This window comes from Pipistrellus hanaki, assembly GCF_964339955.1.
Source record: "Pipistrellus hanaki genome assembly, chromosome: 4".
Taxonomy (NCBI): domain Eukaryota; kingdom Metazoa; phylum Chordata; class Mammalia; order Chiroptera; family Vespertilionidae; genus Pipistrellus; species Pipistrellus hanaki.
This window is the reverse complement of record NC_140506.1, coordinates 39,039,136-39,055,334: the sequence shown is the minus strand read 5'-3', so window position 1 is coordinate 39,055,334 and position 16,199 is coordinate 39,039,136. Positions and strand designations below refer to the sequence as shown.

Genomic DNA, 16,199 nt, shown 5'->3' with positions numbered 1-16,199 from the left:
GGAGGACGATGCGGGACCACGCTATGGCACTCACTGGTGCCAGGCCAGCAAAGGCGGGGGGGGGGGGGGGGGGGAGGAGACGGGCCTGGCCATCGTCCCATGATGGCCCCACAGAGGGAGTCCCAGGCCACCATCTGGCGGGCTGAGGCAGGTGGGCAGGGGCCTCCCTCTGCGAGGGAAGCTGGTGCTGGCAGCCTAGGGGAAGGAAGGCCTACTCTTGCATAAATTTTGTGCATTGGGCCTCTAGTAAAAATATATTTTTAAAAACTATTTCCCTCACAAACCATATTTAAATTATGAAACTTGTGAGGAAGCTCTCCGCTTCACTTTTTCCAAAGACAGACCAGGTTGTGAGAACAAAGCCAGGAGAGGGTCTTAGCAAATCACAGTCGATAACTAGCTCTACTGAAAGCACAGTGAGGATGCCTTTATGATGTCACCAAGAAATGTTCATTATTATAGGATATAATCAACAATGGAAGTCAGCTAGATTGACAAAATATCAACATCATTACCATTGTGGGCTGTTTTATGTTATGCTGATAGGACTTTGAGGGGAAGTTTTTGGAAATGTTTAGGAGAGAAATCACCCAACACCCTAATTTGCCTGACCACATCCAATGCAGTGGGTGTGGCAAAAATACTGAAGAAGTAAAATGTGGTCAATCTGCAAATAGTTCCATTCAGATGGAATACATATCATTACTATGGTAGTTCATGTTCATTATAGAGCATCTTTCTTTGTTCTTACTTCATTGTAGAAAAAAATCACACATAGTAGCTACAAGTTACTATTGTTGAATATAGGTTCTTAGGCTTAGGAAATGGCCTCCTTTGTGGCAGGTGAACAACGCTTCTCCATCAATCACTGATCTACAAAGGATGACAATCAGCTCCCATTGGGTTAGTTTAGGTGCAGACATTCACAGCAACAAGGCTGTTGAAACCACATACAGAATTATTTGAACACAATGTTCTCCTTGCATGTGAGAGACAAGGACAGAGACAATGAATATGCTTTTTCGTCTATTAAAATACTGTGCTTTTAATTATTCCTGCTTTACCCTGAAAACTAACTAACAGCAACTCAGAAAGCATTGAGGAGCTACTGGAAATAAATTATGAGTCAGTTGAAGCAATAGTTCCCTCCTCCTCCCCGCTCTACAGACTTCCCTCCCACCTTACAGATGCCTTTAGCATTGCACTCAACTAAAAGTGAAATACTAGTACATATTTTCAGTAAATGGATAAAAAAAAAAAGTTATAGAACTCCATACAACATGGAGAAACAACACATCCTTCTCTGATACAGAAATTCTCAAAAGTGTCACCCATAGACTACCTGTGTGAGACTCACCTCAGGTGTTTATTTAACAGTCTCACCCCAGACACACTGACTTAGAATGGCAGCTGGGGATCTGCATTCTCTTCTTAAATATTATTTTTCTTTTCTATTTTTTAAAATTGATTTTAGAGAGGAAGGAAGAGGGAGAGAGAGATAGAAACATCAACGATGAGAGAGATTCATTGATCCGCTGCCTCCTGCCTGCCCCCTATTGAGGATCGAGCCCACAACCCGCGCATGTGCCCTCACCAGAAATCAAACCATGACCTCCTGATTCATAGGTCGATGCTCAATCACTGAATCACCCTGGCCAGGCCAATATTATTTTTCAATTATAGTTGACAAAAAAATATTCTATTAGCTTCAGGTGTACAACATAGTGATTAGACATTTCTATACTTTACAAAGTGATCATCCTGATAAATCTAGTAACCATTTGGTGGCATACATAGTTATTACAATGTGGGAATCTGCATTCTTAACAAGTACACAACAAGACTGACAGGCAAATACCATGATTTAATGCGGATTGCCTTGTGTCTGTACTTAGCTGCTGGCCCCTACTCACCCGGAGGACTCCCGTGTCCTGCTGCGGCTGTGGCAATTGCAAAGGCAGAAGCAGGCGAAACAGAGCAGTGGGAGCTGTCAGTCATCTGTCCTGGTTATTTGAAAAGAATGGAAATAGCATGGTAAGGCAAAAGGATAATAGTCTATAATAAAATGCTCATTTCATTCCTGTAATGAATGAACGATTGAGCCAAATGCACTGTATTTTCTTTATTAATAGGAAAATGACAAGATCCTACATCAGCAAGTATACTCCAGATGTATACTCAAGAGAAATGAAAGCATATGTCCACAGAAAAACTTACACATGACTATCCAAAGCAGCTTTATTCGTAATGACCAAAAAGTAGAAACAACCAAATGTCTATCAACTGATAAAAGGGGTAAACCAACTGTGGTATATCCATACAATGTAATGTCATTTAGCCACAGAAAGGAATGAAGTACATACATATTACAACATGAACAGAACTTAGAAACATTATGCTACGTGAAAGTCACAAAAAGTCACGGGTTATATATGATTCCATTTATATAATAGGTAAATCCATAGAGGATAGATTAATAGTCACCAGAAAATGGAGGAAAATAAAAATGGGGAGTGACTAAGGGGTACAGGGTTTCTTTTTTTGGGGGGGGAGGGGATGGTGAAAATGTTCTGAAACAAGATAGTGGTTATGGCTGCACAACGTTATGAATATATTAAAAACCACCAAGTTGTACTTTTAAAGTGTAAACTTTATGGTATATAAATTATATCTCAATCTGAAAAGCACTTTTTAAATATTCTACATCATGTTACCAACAGAATTTTCTTCTCAAAACACCTTTAAAGGGAGGAATGCATTATAATTTTTTCTAAATGCACTCAGCACAATTTTGCAGTCCCTCTCCCTCCTCAGATATTTTTCACACAGCATTTAATAATGTTGATGCCAACATCACTATTTTTCCTCCCTCAGGCTTTAGTGAAAATAGGTCACTGTGATTGTGACCTGAAGGGTTTTTATTAGTTTGATCTTAAGTTCTACAGTCATGCTTAAAATAAATAAGAGGGGAAGCAGAGAGCTGGTTAATGTACATTCACACAAGTACACACAAAAGCTGTACCCTCTCAGCAGTAGCTCTAAAACATGGGTGGGAACAAGGTAGCAAGTGGTCAGATGAACAGGCAAAATTTCAGATACACACTGAGAAAATGTGTGATACTGTTCCCATTTGGATCCTCCATATTATTATAGATTTCTGCTTCCTTCCTATGTTCCTATGTCACTATGATTTAGCCATATCAAGGAAGAAGCAAAAGATAGTTAATCCACAAACAGAATGCAGATTTCCAAAACACAAAGTTTCTATAAATGAAAAATTTTATGTGAATATAAACATATGGAAAGAGAGCCCTAACTGAATGAATAGCATCTAATTCTTGCCTTGGTAGAGTTTGCTTCCATGGGCTTTGGCCCCAGACTCAAGCGGGTCTGTCCCATGAACAACTGTCAAAAAAGTCGCCAAGGCCTGGATTGACCAAGGCTCTAAGAATGGTAAAGAGGTTTGGCTAATTATATAATAGTGTTATGACAAGCCAGGAAAATCTGGTTTGTCACCTTTATTTACCAGAACCATCTAAGACCCATCATTGACCAGCAGCCTGAAATCAGTTTCAAGGTCTGCCATCCATCAGGGAAATTCAGACAACAGCCTGACCCCGGCTGGCTGGGCTTGGGGCTGATGGCAGTGATGACAGCTTCCAGCCCTTGGCTGAGGCTATAAATGAAGTGATGGTTTGGAGCCATGCACACTCCTCTAACTTTTGCTGAACTGCCCTACTTGAAGCACAAGTACTGAAGCCAAAGCCATGTCTTTATATTTTACTTCAGTTACTTGAATAGAATCTGGTTTCATAATTGTATATTTTCCCCTTCCAACTTGAAATAATTGGCTTGAGGAGAAAAAAAGGGAAACATTTCAAAAACAACTGTTATTTGGCTATATTTATTTGAGCAATTGGGAAAATGAAGAGAAAAAAAGATTTTTATCTTCTGTACTGATGGTTTTCCCTCCAATTAGAGGACGTTTGGCATGTTCTTAAATGAGTGAATGGGTAATACTTTCTAATTTTCATAATTATAGAAAATATACTGGTTTCTGCCACTAGCAATAATGATGAGGGTCCCAAGCAGCTATGCTTTGTTTTTAGATGAAATACTGTTCTTCAATAAGCTTACCCCAAAACTTGTGGAGTCCCAGATGAGCCTATTTGATACACACTTATGGTAAGGTATCAGAATCTGGGAACATCTTGGTAAAATAAGATTCTGAAATTCTTGGTAAAATAAGATTCTGAGATTCTTCAACTGGCAATCAGCAAGTACAGGCCCGTTGATTCACATCCCTCCACACCAAGTACAATGCAATAATGGGTCACATAAATATTGGTGAGACTAATGGCATATTCTCTAACCACTTATTTTTCCACTGTCGGGTCCAATAATGATACTATTTGCACCTAAGTAATTTTCACATATGAGGTAGTAAGGCAAACAAAAGACCCAGAAGCTAGAAATCACCTCTCACTTCTTATTTCCGAGTCCCTTTCTGACTCTCACCTCCAGGCTGGCGATAGCGCAGGTGCCGAGGCGTCGAGGGCGACCTGCCAGGTGACAGTTCAGTGGCGTCCACCGCAGGGGAGCTCTGCACGGCCGCTCGCTCCAGGGGGGCAGACTCGAGGACTGCTGCTTGAAAACATCGTGAGTTTTAACAAGCAGGCTGTACACTCAGAAGCGTCTTGTCAGTTTCGTGCACAGAAACACAAACGTTTGTTACGTATGATAAGCACTAGCCTACATGTTTAGAGGAGTTTCATCGGAAATGGAGTCCTTCCTCCTGGCCGCATGCTGATGACACTAAATCTAAATGTACATCTTCCCCACCCATGTCTTGCTGACCCTGCTGAGCCTGATTGACTCTGGGTAGCCCCATCTGTCCAACACAACGGCAGATGTTCAAAGCACCAAGGGATGGGGAGCCGGTCTCCTGCCCTCCAGAATGGTTCTGCCTACTTCGAGTGGGGAAAGAGGAACTTTTCCAGAGTGTAAATCAGTCTGGGATCAAAATTGGGACTTCACGAGCTCTTGGCTAGGGCTGCCCCTGTAAGCCAACTAAGTTTGCATCTCAACCAATGTGGCTCCTGAGGACTCCTATAGCTGCGCTGTGCAAACTGGTAGCACTAGCCAAATATGGTCACGTAGTCCTGAATTAAATTAAAGTTAATTTAATATTTCTGGCCCTCTGTGGCACTAGCCACATTTCAAGTGCTCAGTAGCCACATGTGGCCAGTGGCTGCACTCCTGGACAGCACAGACAGAGAGCATTTCCCCATCCTCGCAGAAGTTCTATTGGAGAGCCCAGACCTAGAGCTACAGATCAGCAGGAGGCAAGAGGAGAGTTTGACAATGAACAGCTGGACGGTTTGGAGATAATTTGAGCCTCTTCACTACAGCTAACATACCATGAGTAAAAGACACATCCTTCTAGGGTCACACCTAGGCTCCCATCTGGCTTATTAGTCAGGTAAAACTACAACATCCTGTGAGTTCTTTCAAGGAATTACACCACAGACATTTCATAAATTTCTAACAATTCTTTCTTTTATTTTTCCCTGGGCTTTTATTAACCAACGCAAGCTGTGTCACCTCCTCTGGTTTTACATGACCCCTGTCAGCAGAAATACTCTCCACAACTCCCTTTGCCATTCCATTCAAGATTTCGCCGATAAATTTTACAAAACTCCTAATGACTTTATACAAAGCCATTTTCACACTTGCATGTGATTTGCTCCCTTAGAAATATGGCGACAATTTTGCCTTTTTGAAACACACAAAGGCTAGGGGAGGGAAATGGTTAGCATTTTCCTTGAATGACATAATTATAGCAAAGCTGGCAATGATGCAGGATGCAGACCAAAAAAAAAAAAAAAAAAAAAAAAAAAAAAAAAAAATCAGTGCTTAGCTGTTAGTTTTATTATTTCCTAAATAGCTCCCTCAAAATTCAGTAACGGAAGGCATCTGCTCTGCAAGAACAAGCAGAATATCAAATACATGTCCTTGTTCTGATCCAACCATTCATTCCTCTGAGGCAAGGAGAAAATCATTTAGTCAGCAATTACACTGAGCCCAAAAACTTCCCAGTGAGAGAGCTGGACAGGCCCCGAATATCCACAGAAAGAACAGGAAAGCTAAGAATAACAGTGTCGGCAGATAGACACCTATAAAGAGAAGAAACCATGCCCAGCAATGGTGGGGGCAAAGAAGCATTTCTTTCTGGCCTGTTCACTTGTAATCAAGTTCCATGCAAACAGCTTTGTCTGCAGGACAACTGGGAGAGCTGGTTCCAAACAAATGCTAAAATGGGAAGCATGTTCAGCCCACAAGGAAGCAATTGTCAAACCAAGAACATGGAAACAGACACCAGTGATGAAGGCCCTTCAGTGATGATGGGGTAGGTTGCACAGCCAGGCCCAAGGGAATGCTGACTGACTGGGTGAGGGATCCCATTCAGTGGGCCTCTGCCCTGGGGCTCTCTTTCCTTGCCGGCCATTGCTTTGATCTTTACTGAGACTCCACCCTTGGATGGAGTCCGGATATGAATTGGGCGGATATGTGCGCTTTGTAGAAGAATGCAGGGAAAGAGGAGGTTGGACTGCCTGCTAGCAAGAAAGGAGAGCTTGAATGATTGCTGGGTTAGTCCGGAACAAATGGAATGACTGGGTTAGGGGAAAAATAAATGGCATTTAAATGGCATTAGTTTTCCCCTCACCAGTTCACAGTTTCACTCATTTTTAGAGATATTTCCCATTTCTCTTATTTCCCTTCTTGTCACTTGAAGTTCTCTTGCTAGGAATTATGGCAAGGCCAGCTTTAGAACTACAATGGCCATAAAACTGGACAAAGGTCACTAGCCTTTTTCAAAGTGCGCACCCGGAAACTGTGTAGCTGGACGGCAGTGAGAGAGAACCCTGTTTCAGTGTTGACCTAACAGGGGGAGCTGGCATCACGCAGTGAGGCTGTGTAGTGCTGTACCCTGAAGTAAAAAGCAGAAAAATGTGTACACTGTTGGCACAGGATTCTTATTCAAGTTTGCCAACTGTTTTAAGTGTTAACATTATGCAAAGCACAAGCAAACATCTTTCAAATTAAAGGCAGATCAGCATCTCCCTTTTCTTTGCCAATTGGAATTTTCAAGACTAGACAGTGGAGTTAGCATAGCAGCACTCTTGACTTCTACAGCCGTTGCACGCACATGTGAACACGCGCACACCCACACTCATACACACCCACACACGTGCACACACCTACTCTGAGCTTGTCCGGCTGACGCTGAAGTGATTCCTACTAGGGACCATACCTCCCTCCATCCTGGAGTCAGCTGAACAGGCTTTAGGATATGGCATTGGGCCATCTCCAAAAACTCTGGACTTGGGCTTTGAAAACCAGAATCAGGGAACTTGGTGACTAATGCAAAAAAATAAATAAATCTGTGTATAACAAATTAAAGCAGCGATTTTCAACTTTTTTCATCTTGTGTCACACAAAATAATTACTAAAATTCTGTGGCACACCAAAAAATATATGTTTAGCTGATCTGACAAAAAAGTTATAAATTTGATTCATTCACAGCTGTTATTTTTTTATTTGATAATCTAAGGAGGAAAGGGTCAGTGCCCCAAACTAAAGTCAGGTTTTGCACATTTTAAAAATTCTTATGGCACACCCGTTGAAAGTCACTGAGTTAAAGTAAAAGAATTAATTATAGTGGGCAATGGGCAGCTTAATTGAGGACCCCTAGAACTATGACACATATTCGACTAAAATGCAGAAAGAAATAGATTTTTCTTTTGCTTCTCTATTAAAGAAAAAATGAATATCAATATATTAGGCCCTAGGCCAATTAAAAGAAAATCTCTGGGAAATTATAAAAAAGAGAAAATATTCTCAACACACACCCATTAAGGTGGAAACTATCAAAAGAACAGAAAATAATGAGTGTTGGCAAGGATGCAGAGAAATTGGAACTCTGTGCACCACTGGTAGGAATGTAAAATGGTGCAGCCACTATGGGAAATGTATGGACGTTCCTAAAAAATTAAAAATTGAATCACCATGTGATCCAGCAATCTCACTTCTGGGTAGATATCTAAAAGAACTGAAGGCAGGATCTCAAAGGTGTATTTACACTCCCCTATCCACTGCAGCATTATTCACTATAGGCAAAAGATGGAAGCAACCCAAATGCCTGTCAGAGAAAGAATAGGTAAAGAAAAGATGAAATGTATATATATAAATATATAAATGTGTGCGTGCGTGTGTGTGTGTGTGTGTGTGTGTGTGTAAAGCGGCATGTTATTCACCCTTAAAATAAAGGGAACTTCTGGCACCTGTCGCAACATGGATGAACCTTGAGACATGATGCTAAATGAAATGAGCCAGCCACAAAAAGACAAATACTGTATGATTCCATTTGCATGAAGTATCTAAAGTAGTTAAGCTCTAAAAACAGAAAGCAGATGGCAGTTCCCAGAGGCTGGGGGGAGAGAGAAATGAAGCACTGTTCAATGGGCATAGAGTTTCAGTTTTGCAAGAGGAACAAGTTCTGGAGATTAGTTGCAGAACAGCGTGACTATACTTCATGATACTGAATTATACACTTAAAAATGGTTTAGATGGTAAAGAAGAACAAAAAGGAAAAGAGTGATTTTTTTAGGAGAGCCTTTTTTTAAGTTTCCTCACTACTAGAAAGCCCTAGAAGACTAGCGACAGGGTCTGCTCTGCAGGTCTGCTCATAGCATCAGAATTGGACAAAAGCTGTCCTTTCTGGCCCAGCGGTGTGGCTCAGTGGTTGAACATTGACCTATGAACTAGGAGATTATGGTTTCATTCCCAGTCATGGCACATGCCTGGGCTATGGGCTCAATCCCTGGTTGGGGGCATGCAGGAAGCAGCTGATCCATGATTCTCTCTCATTATTGATGTTTCTATCTCTCCCTCTACCTTCTTCTCTAAAATCAATCTCTATATATAAAAGCCTAAGTGACCGTTATGATGGGTCTACTGAATTACCAGTCGACCAGTCACTATGACACACACTGACCACCAGGGGGCAGACAGTCAATGCAGGAGCTGCCCCCTGGTGATCAATGAGCTCCCACAGCCAACCTCCTGCAGCCAGCCAATCTCCCACAGTTCCTCCCCCTGGCCAGATGGCCCTGATCAACCCCAATTGCTGGTCAGGCTGAGAGACCCCACCCATGCATGAATTCATGCTTCGAGCCTCTAGTCCTGTATAATAATAGAGGAAAATGCAAATTGTCCAGAATGCTATAATGTCACGATAGCTCAGCAGGCATGAGTGGGTGGGGCCTTGCAGTGTCGGGGGCAGGGGTGGGGCCACAGCAGGGGTGAGGCAGGCACACACAGAGGGAGGCCTCCACCATGGCCCGGCCCAGGGTCTGCAGGTCTCCCCCAGCTCCGGCCTACCTCTTTGGGGCAATCTATCAAGGAACCCTGGATGGGTGGGTAGGGCCTACCTCTTTGGGGCAATGGATCATGGAGCTCTTGCACTGAGACAGAGCAAAGGCCAGGCTGGGGGATTCCTCCCCACCCCCCCACCAAGTACATGAATTTTGTGCATCGGGCTACTAATATACATACACACACACACACACACACACACACACACATATCCATTAGCATATATATATATGTAGAAGCTGTCCCTTCAGAAGCAATGATATCTTCTGCCCTAAAAATGGGTTTCACCAGTTGGGTTTAACAATAGCCCTTTGCTCATATGTTCACCCACCTCCAACCCACTTATCCATTCATGTTAGTGACATGTCCTGATTCTACTCAACCAGGCATGATCTCCAGTGCTTTTCAGCCTCCAGAGCACTCTGTCTACTCCTGTTCTACCTCCCTCCCAGTTATGTGGTGTCTATCTTCACATAACTGGAGTGTAAGGGGCCAGGACACCGTCTTATTTACCGTCATGCACACTATGGCACAACAACCGGCACAGAGAAGGCAAAGCAGTGACTCTTGAACACACCTCCCATGTTCTAATTCCAGCCCCAGAGGCACTCAGACCACAGCCTCAGAGCCACAAATGTCAGACACTCACACGCTTATTCCTGAAGCTCTTCGAATTCAAAATAGCGCAAGAATATAGACTTATCTTCAGATTTCTCCTCCTCTGTTTACTGCAATCCAACAAAAGAGTGGAAAGAACTCCCCACATTCTGGGAGACTCCTGTAGCTCGCAGGGCACCCTGCCTCGGAGGGAGGGCTCAGAAAGCCCCCCTAAGCCTTTCTATTTGAGGAGGTGCCCAGGCACAGGTGCCGGGTCAAACCCCAGGGCACTTGTCAGCTTGTGTTCTGCCTCATTATTCCTGAGAGGAACCCATCACGATTCTGCTGAAAACTGTTGTTCTAATGACTTTTTAATTATCTTCCTCCTTTCTTCCTCCTTAGCTGCTCACTTGTCAACTTAATTAAAGAATTTCTTGTTTAAAGGGTGCTACTTTTGATGATGACAACCACTCCAGTTAAAATTCCACTAAGTACTTCACTTAATGAATGAAGCTAGAAAGTTCAGAGAAAATTCAAGCAGACGGAAAAGCAGGGATCTCTGTTTCCATCTGGGAGATCCTCCTTGAAAATTGGACACTTTGTCTGATTAATTTCCTGATTTTTATTTTGTTATCAGTAAGTAAAGCAGTTATTCTACAGATAAATAAATAAATAAATAAATAATAAATAAATAATAAAGCTGTTTGCTAATTTGGCTGTGAAACCTTTTTGTTTGTTTGTTTGTTTACATTACTGGATTATGGAAGCAACAAGGGTCACCTCCTCCAACCCCTATCTACATTGTACCAAGCTGAGGTAGATAAGGTGATATGCCATAGGACCCTCAAATAGGTCACTGGGAGTTTTGCTTGATTCATTCATTTAACAAAAATTTACTACCTGCCAGGCACTGGCCAAGGCACTGAGTGTACAGAGTGCACAAGATAAGATAAGGTTGCTAATCTCATGGAGCTTATATGGGGGAGGCCTGTCCAGGCACAGGGAAGAACAGGTGAAAAGGCCCTGAGGCAGCAATGATGGAGATGCTTCTGAGACACAAAAAGGGAATCAATGTGACTATAGCCTAGTGGACGAGGGAGCAGAGCAGGAGCAGAGGTTGAGAGGGAGATAGTATCCCAGTCTGAGAGGGTCTGAAGGCCTTGGCAGGGAGAATGTACTTTAAGTGTGATAGGAAGTCTTTAGAGAATTTAATCAGGAAGCAAATAATCTAATCTACCTTTTTACTTTTTAAAAAACCATTTTGGGTGCCAAGGATAATAAACACTGTCTCAGATTTGATTTTTCTTCTTATATCTCTGCTGTAACATGGAGTGTTGCCTTGGTAACTAAACTGAAGAAACCTTAATGCTTCCAGGCTAGATCATCCTTTGCAGGGGAGGCTGGGAGCAGTGCAGGTGCGTAAGGCAGACACTGCAGAGAAAGAAGGCTGTCAGGGCCAAGCTCATGGTGGAGGTGGCCCCAACCTACCTCTATGCAGAGTATCAGGCTCCGTAGGTTCTTTATCCAACCAGCCTTAACCATATTTCATGAAGAACCTTCCAATAACACCATCCAGATCATGCTATTCTCCCAGAGACTGCAGTCAGCTTTTACTATAGAAGGCAGTAAGAGAACGAACCTGGTTCTCTTTTCCACAAAAGCTGGAGGGAACTATAGGAGTTTTTCCTTCTAACTACTCACTGCATACATTCGACTACGTTCTACGCAGAAGTAGGGAAGTTGTTAAAAAAAAAAAAAAAAAGGAACTAGGGTTCCAGAAGGAGCAGCGGGAAAGCAGGTGGCCAGCAAGCAGGGGGTGTGGCAGCTGGACAATACCTCTTTGAATACTTCGTTTTAGCTTGTTACACAGATCCACGCGGGGGTTATCTACATGCTCTTCCACACATCCCGGGCTTTGTTCTGGAGAAGAGAGGCTTCTGCTAAGATCCAAAGGTACTTTACCCGTGTGCGGCGGTGGGGACGCCATGGGGCTGTGAGTGGTGGTGGGACTGCTGGACGCCGAGGCGGTGGTCAGGTCCAAGGCTCCTATCCTTGCATTCAAGGGAGAAGTCAAGGACAGTTTTCTGACCCTCACTGGGGAGGATGTTCTGGACACGGCTCGGGGTGGTGGGGAAGAGAACTTGCGACACAGGCGTGGAGATTTGCCATCCGCCAGATGTTCACCTCTGCTGTTCTGGCTGGTGGCGAAAAACAATTCCAGTGACCTGGAAATATGAGCAAAAGCCATCAACAGATTGTAGCCGAGTGAAAATGATTCCCCCAGCGTCATTTAAGAACATGTCCCCGACATTAAAAGGCCACAATATCATTGCACGTCTGTTGCTGGATTTCCTTCCTATCAGTGCCACCTGTGTTCCACACACTTGCCAAAAGGAACACAGACACTTTGCAGGTCATGTCTAATCCCCAACTACTAAGCTGTGGTCCGAACACAAGGAGCATTGGTGTCTCCGGGCAGCTTTTAGAAATGCAGACTCAGGCTCCCCTCCAGACCTGCAATCAGAGCCTGCAATTTCGCATCCTATTAAAGTTTGTGCATATTCAAGTTTGAAAAATACAACTGTAAAAACAATAAAATAAAATAGAAAAGCCTCAAACAATGGAGTTAGCTTCCAAGTATGTACTCACAGAGCAAGCAAAGGCCATTTGGGGACTTTAGGATTCTCACATTCGTCCCTTGAGGCCTATCTGAGACCTCTACTCACCCGCCTTCTACTGTTCGAAGGTGAGACAGTGCCCTCCGAGCAGCTCTGCAGAGCTGGGCAGCTCACCTGCGGGAGACGCAGGAACCAGGAGGCCACGCTTTCATGGGAGGCAAAGCCTGGGGCCTACCTGACGGGGATGGAGGTAAAAGGCTTCTTGTATATGTCGGCAAGCTTCGCCAGCACCTGGGCTGCCGTTGTGAAGATACGATAGGTGTGCAGAAAGGTGTTGAGGAAATCGATACTGAGGAACCGCAAGTCGGTCAGCCGCTCCAAGAGGCGCTCCACGCTGGCGTAACGGATCTGGGGCACTTTGCAGGAGTTGAGGGTTTTACTGAAGCAAATGTCAATGTCATCTTTATGAAGACGGGCATCAGACCTGCGCACAGAGCAGGAACATGAGAACAAGCCCAGGGCACGTGCCTCTCGACCGCAGCGTATTTATGCGCTGGTAAGCACACACTTGGGTACGGGCCTCCCACCGCATTTGCTAAAAGATGTTGATATGACACATTACATAAAACAAGGCAGGGCTATGAAAACATCAGCTATGCCATTATCATTTAGGAAGGTCAGAATGGATTGTGGAGAAGATAATAATCGCTCATTCATGTTGTGGATTCCTTCTGCAGGGGGGGGGGGGGGAAATAATTTCCCTCTGCCCTTTTGAGTTCTTGGCTGAGACCTCTGTAATAATGGACAGATTAGCCAGAACTGGTTTGGCTCAGTGGATAGAGCATCGGCCTGCGGACTGGAAGGTCCCGGGTTCGGTTCCGGTCAAGGGCATGTACCTTGGTTGCGGGCACATCCCAGGGGTTGTGCAGGAGGCAGCTGGTTGATGTTTCTCTCTCATCAATGTTTCTAGTTTTCTATCCCTCTCCTTTCCTCTCTGTAAAAAAATAAATAAAATATATATATTTAAAAATAATAATAATAATAATGGACAGATTAGCAAGAGAAAAACAAACCATGTTATTAACATGGATACATGGGAATTACCCAAGAAGAAATGAGTAACTCTCCGAGGGGGCTTAGATTTAGGATGAAACACCATCTTAACAGGGGAAAAGGAGGAGGAATGGCAGCCACTTAAAGAAGAGTAAATGATTCGGGGGGAAGATGAATGGGTCTCTAGAAGAACAGATGGAAGATAAAATAGTGTGTGGCAGTGCATCTGGGAGTGGTATTGACGTCTAGTCTCCTCTCCTGTGATAAGGTGAATCCTCTCTGCTTGGTGAAAATCCCTGGGAAGGAATTTTTGACAATTAAGTACCTTTTGGAGGATCTATCTCTAGGCAGATGAAGGGAGTTTAGAGAAAGCCTCTTCTGGCATTAGCTGTTTTTCAAGTTCCTATTGCTCAAAATAATCAATATGACAAAGTGCCATATTTTGAGGTGACATGATCTGCTACCCTTCCCTTCTCTCTCTAGTTCAATCATGTTAAGAAATGAGGCCAAGCCAAAACCGGTTTGGCTCAGTGGATAGAGCGTCAGCCTACAGACTGAAAGGTCTCAGGTTCGATTCCGATCAAGGGCATGTACCTTGGTTGCAGGCACATCCCCTGTCGGGGTGTGCAAGAGGCAGCTAATTGATGTTTCTGGCTCTCTATTCCTCTCCCTTCCTCTCTGTAAAAAAAAAAAAAAATCAATAAAATATATATTTTTTTTTAAAAAAAAGAAATGAGGCCAACAGCCTTTAAATCAGAATATCAGAAATGCCCTTAAAAACTAATGGATGACATTCTCCCCACAGAGGGGTGAGGAGAGGGGAAGAGACAGATAACACTGCTATTTCTGTGGTTATTTTTTTTTTCTCACTTCTACTTTAGTGCATTTGTGCTTCCCCTTATTTCTTGACTAGACTGACTAATAGATGATAATATCAGGAATTTTCCCCTCTAGAACTGGCTCTTTACCAATTCTACTATTTTTCTATGTTTTAATTTATTAATGTCTGTTCTTATCTTATTTCCTCCCTATGCTTTCTGTACAGTTTATTTTGTCATTCTTTCTTTAACATCTTAAACTGAACACTTAGTTCACTCCATTCTTCCTGGATTATTACTGCATTTAAGGCTATCCATTTTATGAGTACAATTTAATCTGTAAGTTGTGTAAAAGGCCTTCTTTCCAATATTGTGCAGTATTAAGCATGTCTTCATTTTTTTTTTAAAAGTAAAATGGGCAAAGGGGGTCAATTGTGCGGTGATGGGTAGCAACTAGACTTAGGGTGCATCGCTTTGTAGTGTGTACAAATCTTAAATCGTAACGTATACCTGAGACTAATATAATGTCATGAACCAACTTTACTTCAATAAGAAAAGTAATGGGTGAAACATAGGCTGTGAGCCCTGGCAAAGGTGGCTGCGAGGCTCCGCTCCTTCTCATTCTATGAAACTTCCCTCCTCAACCTGATGGACTGACCCACTGGGAGCCGATGGAGAGCAGACTGAGGAAAGGACTCACAGCAGTCCTCAAGACCAGCTGCCTCGCTCAGAGCCCCCAGCCCGTGGTGTGCATTTGCAAAAAGGGCAAAAGAGGCCCTCGGAGCAGCAACTTTGATAAGAGGAAAGACTTCAAAGCAGAGGTTGAATCCGCATGAGGCTCAGAGAAATGCCCATCTTTGCCAGGACTGCCCTGAGCTTGCACATTCCCTCCTGAGAGCCTTTGTTCCCTTTCCTTGCAGCATCTCAGAGAAGGCAGTCAATGAGCCCTGGGTTTCACCACTTGATTAAAAGATATGCTACAGGGCCGGTGATGTTCAATGGGGTAATTGCTTGCTAAGAACCAGTTGGCTTGTTGTGTGAGTGCCCTTAATTATCCCTTTCAGCACTTGGAGGGGTTTCAAATTATATATTTATTTTCTCTGGGATGAAAAGGAATCGATAGCTTTCTTAGCTTGCTCTTGGAAGCTTCCCACCCCAAAGTAAGCTCAGTGCAGGTGGAAGGATTTCCTTTGCAGGCCTGAAATGGCATTTTAAATGAGCGGCTCAGTCCTGCTGAGGAATCGACTAAGGGTGGGCTGCTAGTTTTAGTCTCGTTACTGATATTGAAAATGCACAAGCACATCTTTGGGGATTCTTGAAAACTGCATGTCTCTTTTTTTCCACTCACTATGTGACCCTCATCCAACTATACTTTTCTGGTTCTTCATTTCCTCACTTGTGAAAAAGACCTTAGAAACTTTTGTGAATCTGTCTACTAGTAAAGATGCCTGACTGAGGTATTCACTTTTTCTCCCACCATTTTCCACCAACGAACTCTATTTTCGAGGAAAATTGAAGTTAACTATTATTAAAGGAAAGCAAACTTCAACTTATATATATGAAATGTAAAATACCACTTAAAGAGATATTTTCACCTTATTAGTGTCACAATTTTGCATTTTAATTGTACTTTGAGATTTGTATCTTTTTAAAAAAATGTTTCTATTGATTTTTT

The 16,199-nt window shown here is 43.1% G+C and overlaps 1 protein-coding gene across 2 annotated transcripts in view; it reads right to left on the bottom strand.

Annotated features, from left to right (window-relative positions):
* RASGRF2 (Ras protein specific guanine nucleotide releasing factor 2) overlaps positions 1–16,199 on the bottom strand; it is a 174,670-nt gene that overhangs the window by 60,394 nt on the left and 98,077 nt on the right. The window contains exons 14-17 of one of the 2 annotated variants that reach the window (XM_084881300.1): positions 12,889–13,137; positions 11,872–12,260; positions 4,519–4,644; positions 1,914–2,003 (exon numbers count right to left, since the gene is read on the bottom strand). In XM_084881300.1, coding sequence (XP_084737426.1) covers positions 1,914–2,003; positions 4,519–4,644; positions 11,872–12,260; positions 12,889–13,137 — 854 coding nt within the window. The remainder of the gene's footprint in view (positions 1–1,913; positions 2,004–4,518; positions 4,645–11,871; positions 12,261–12,888; positions 13,138–16,199) is intronic. The other variant, XM_084881301.1, reaches the window with a different exon arrangement.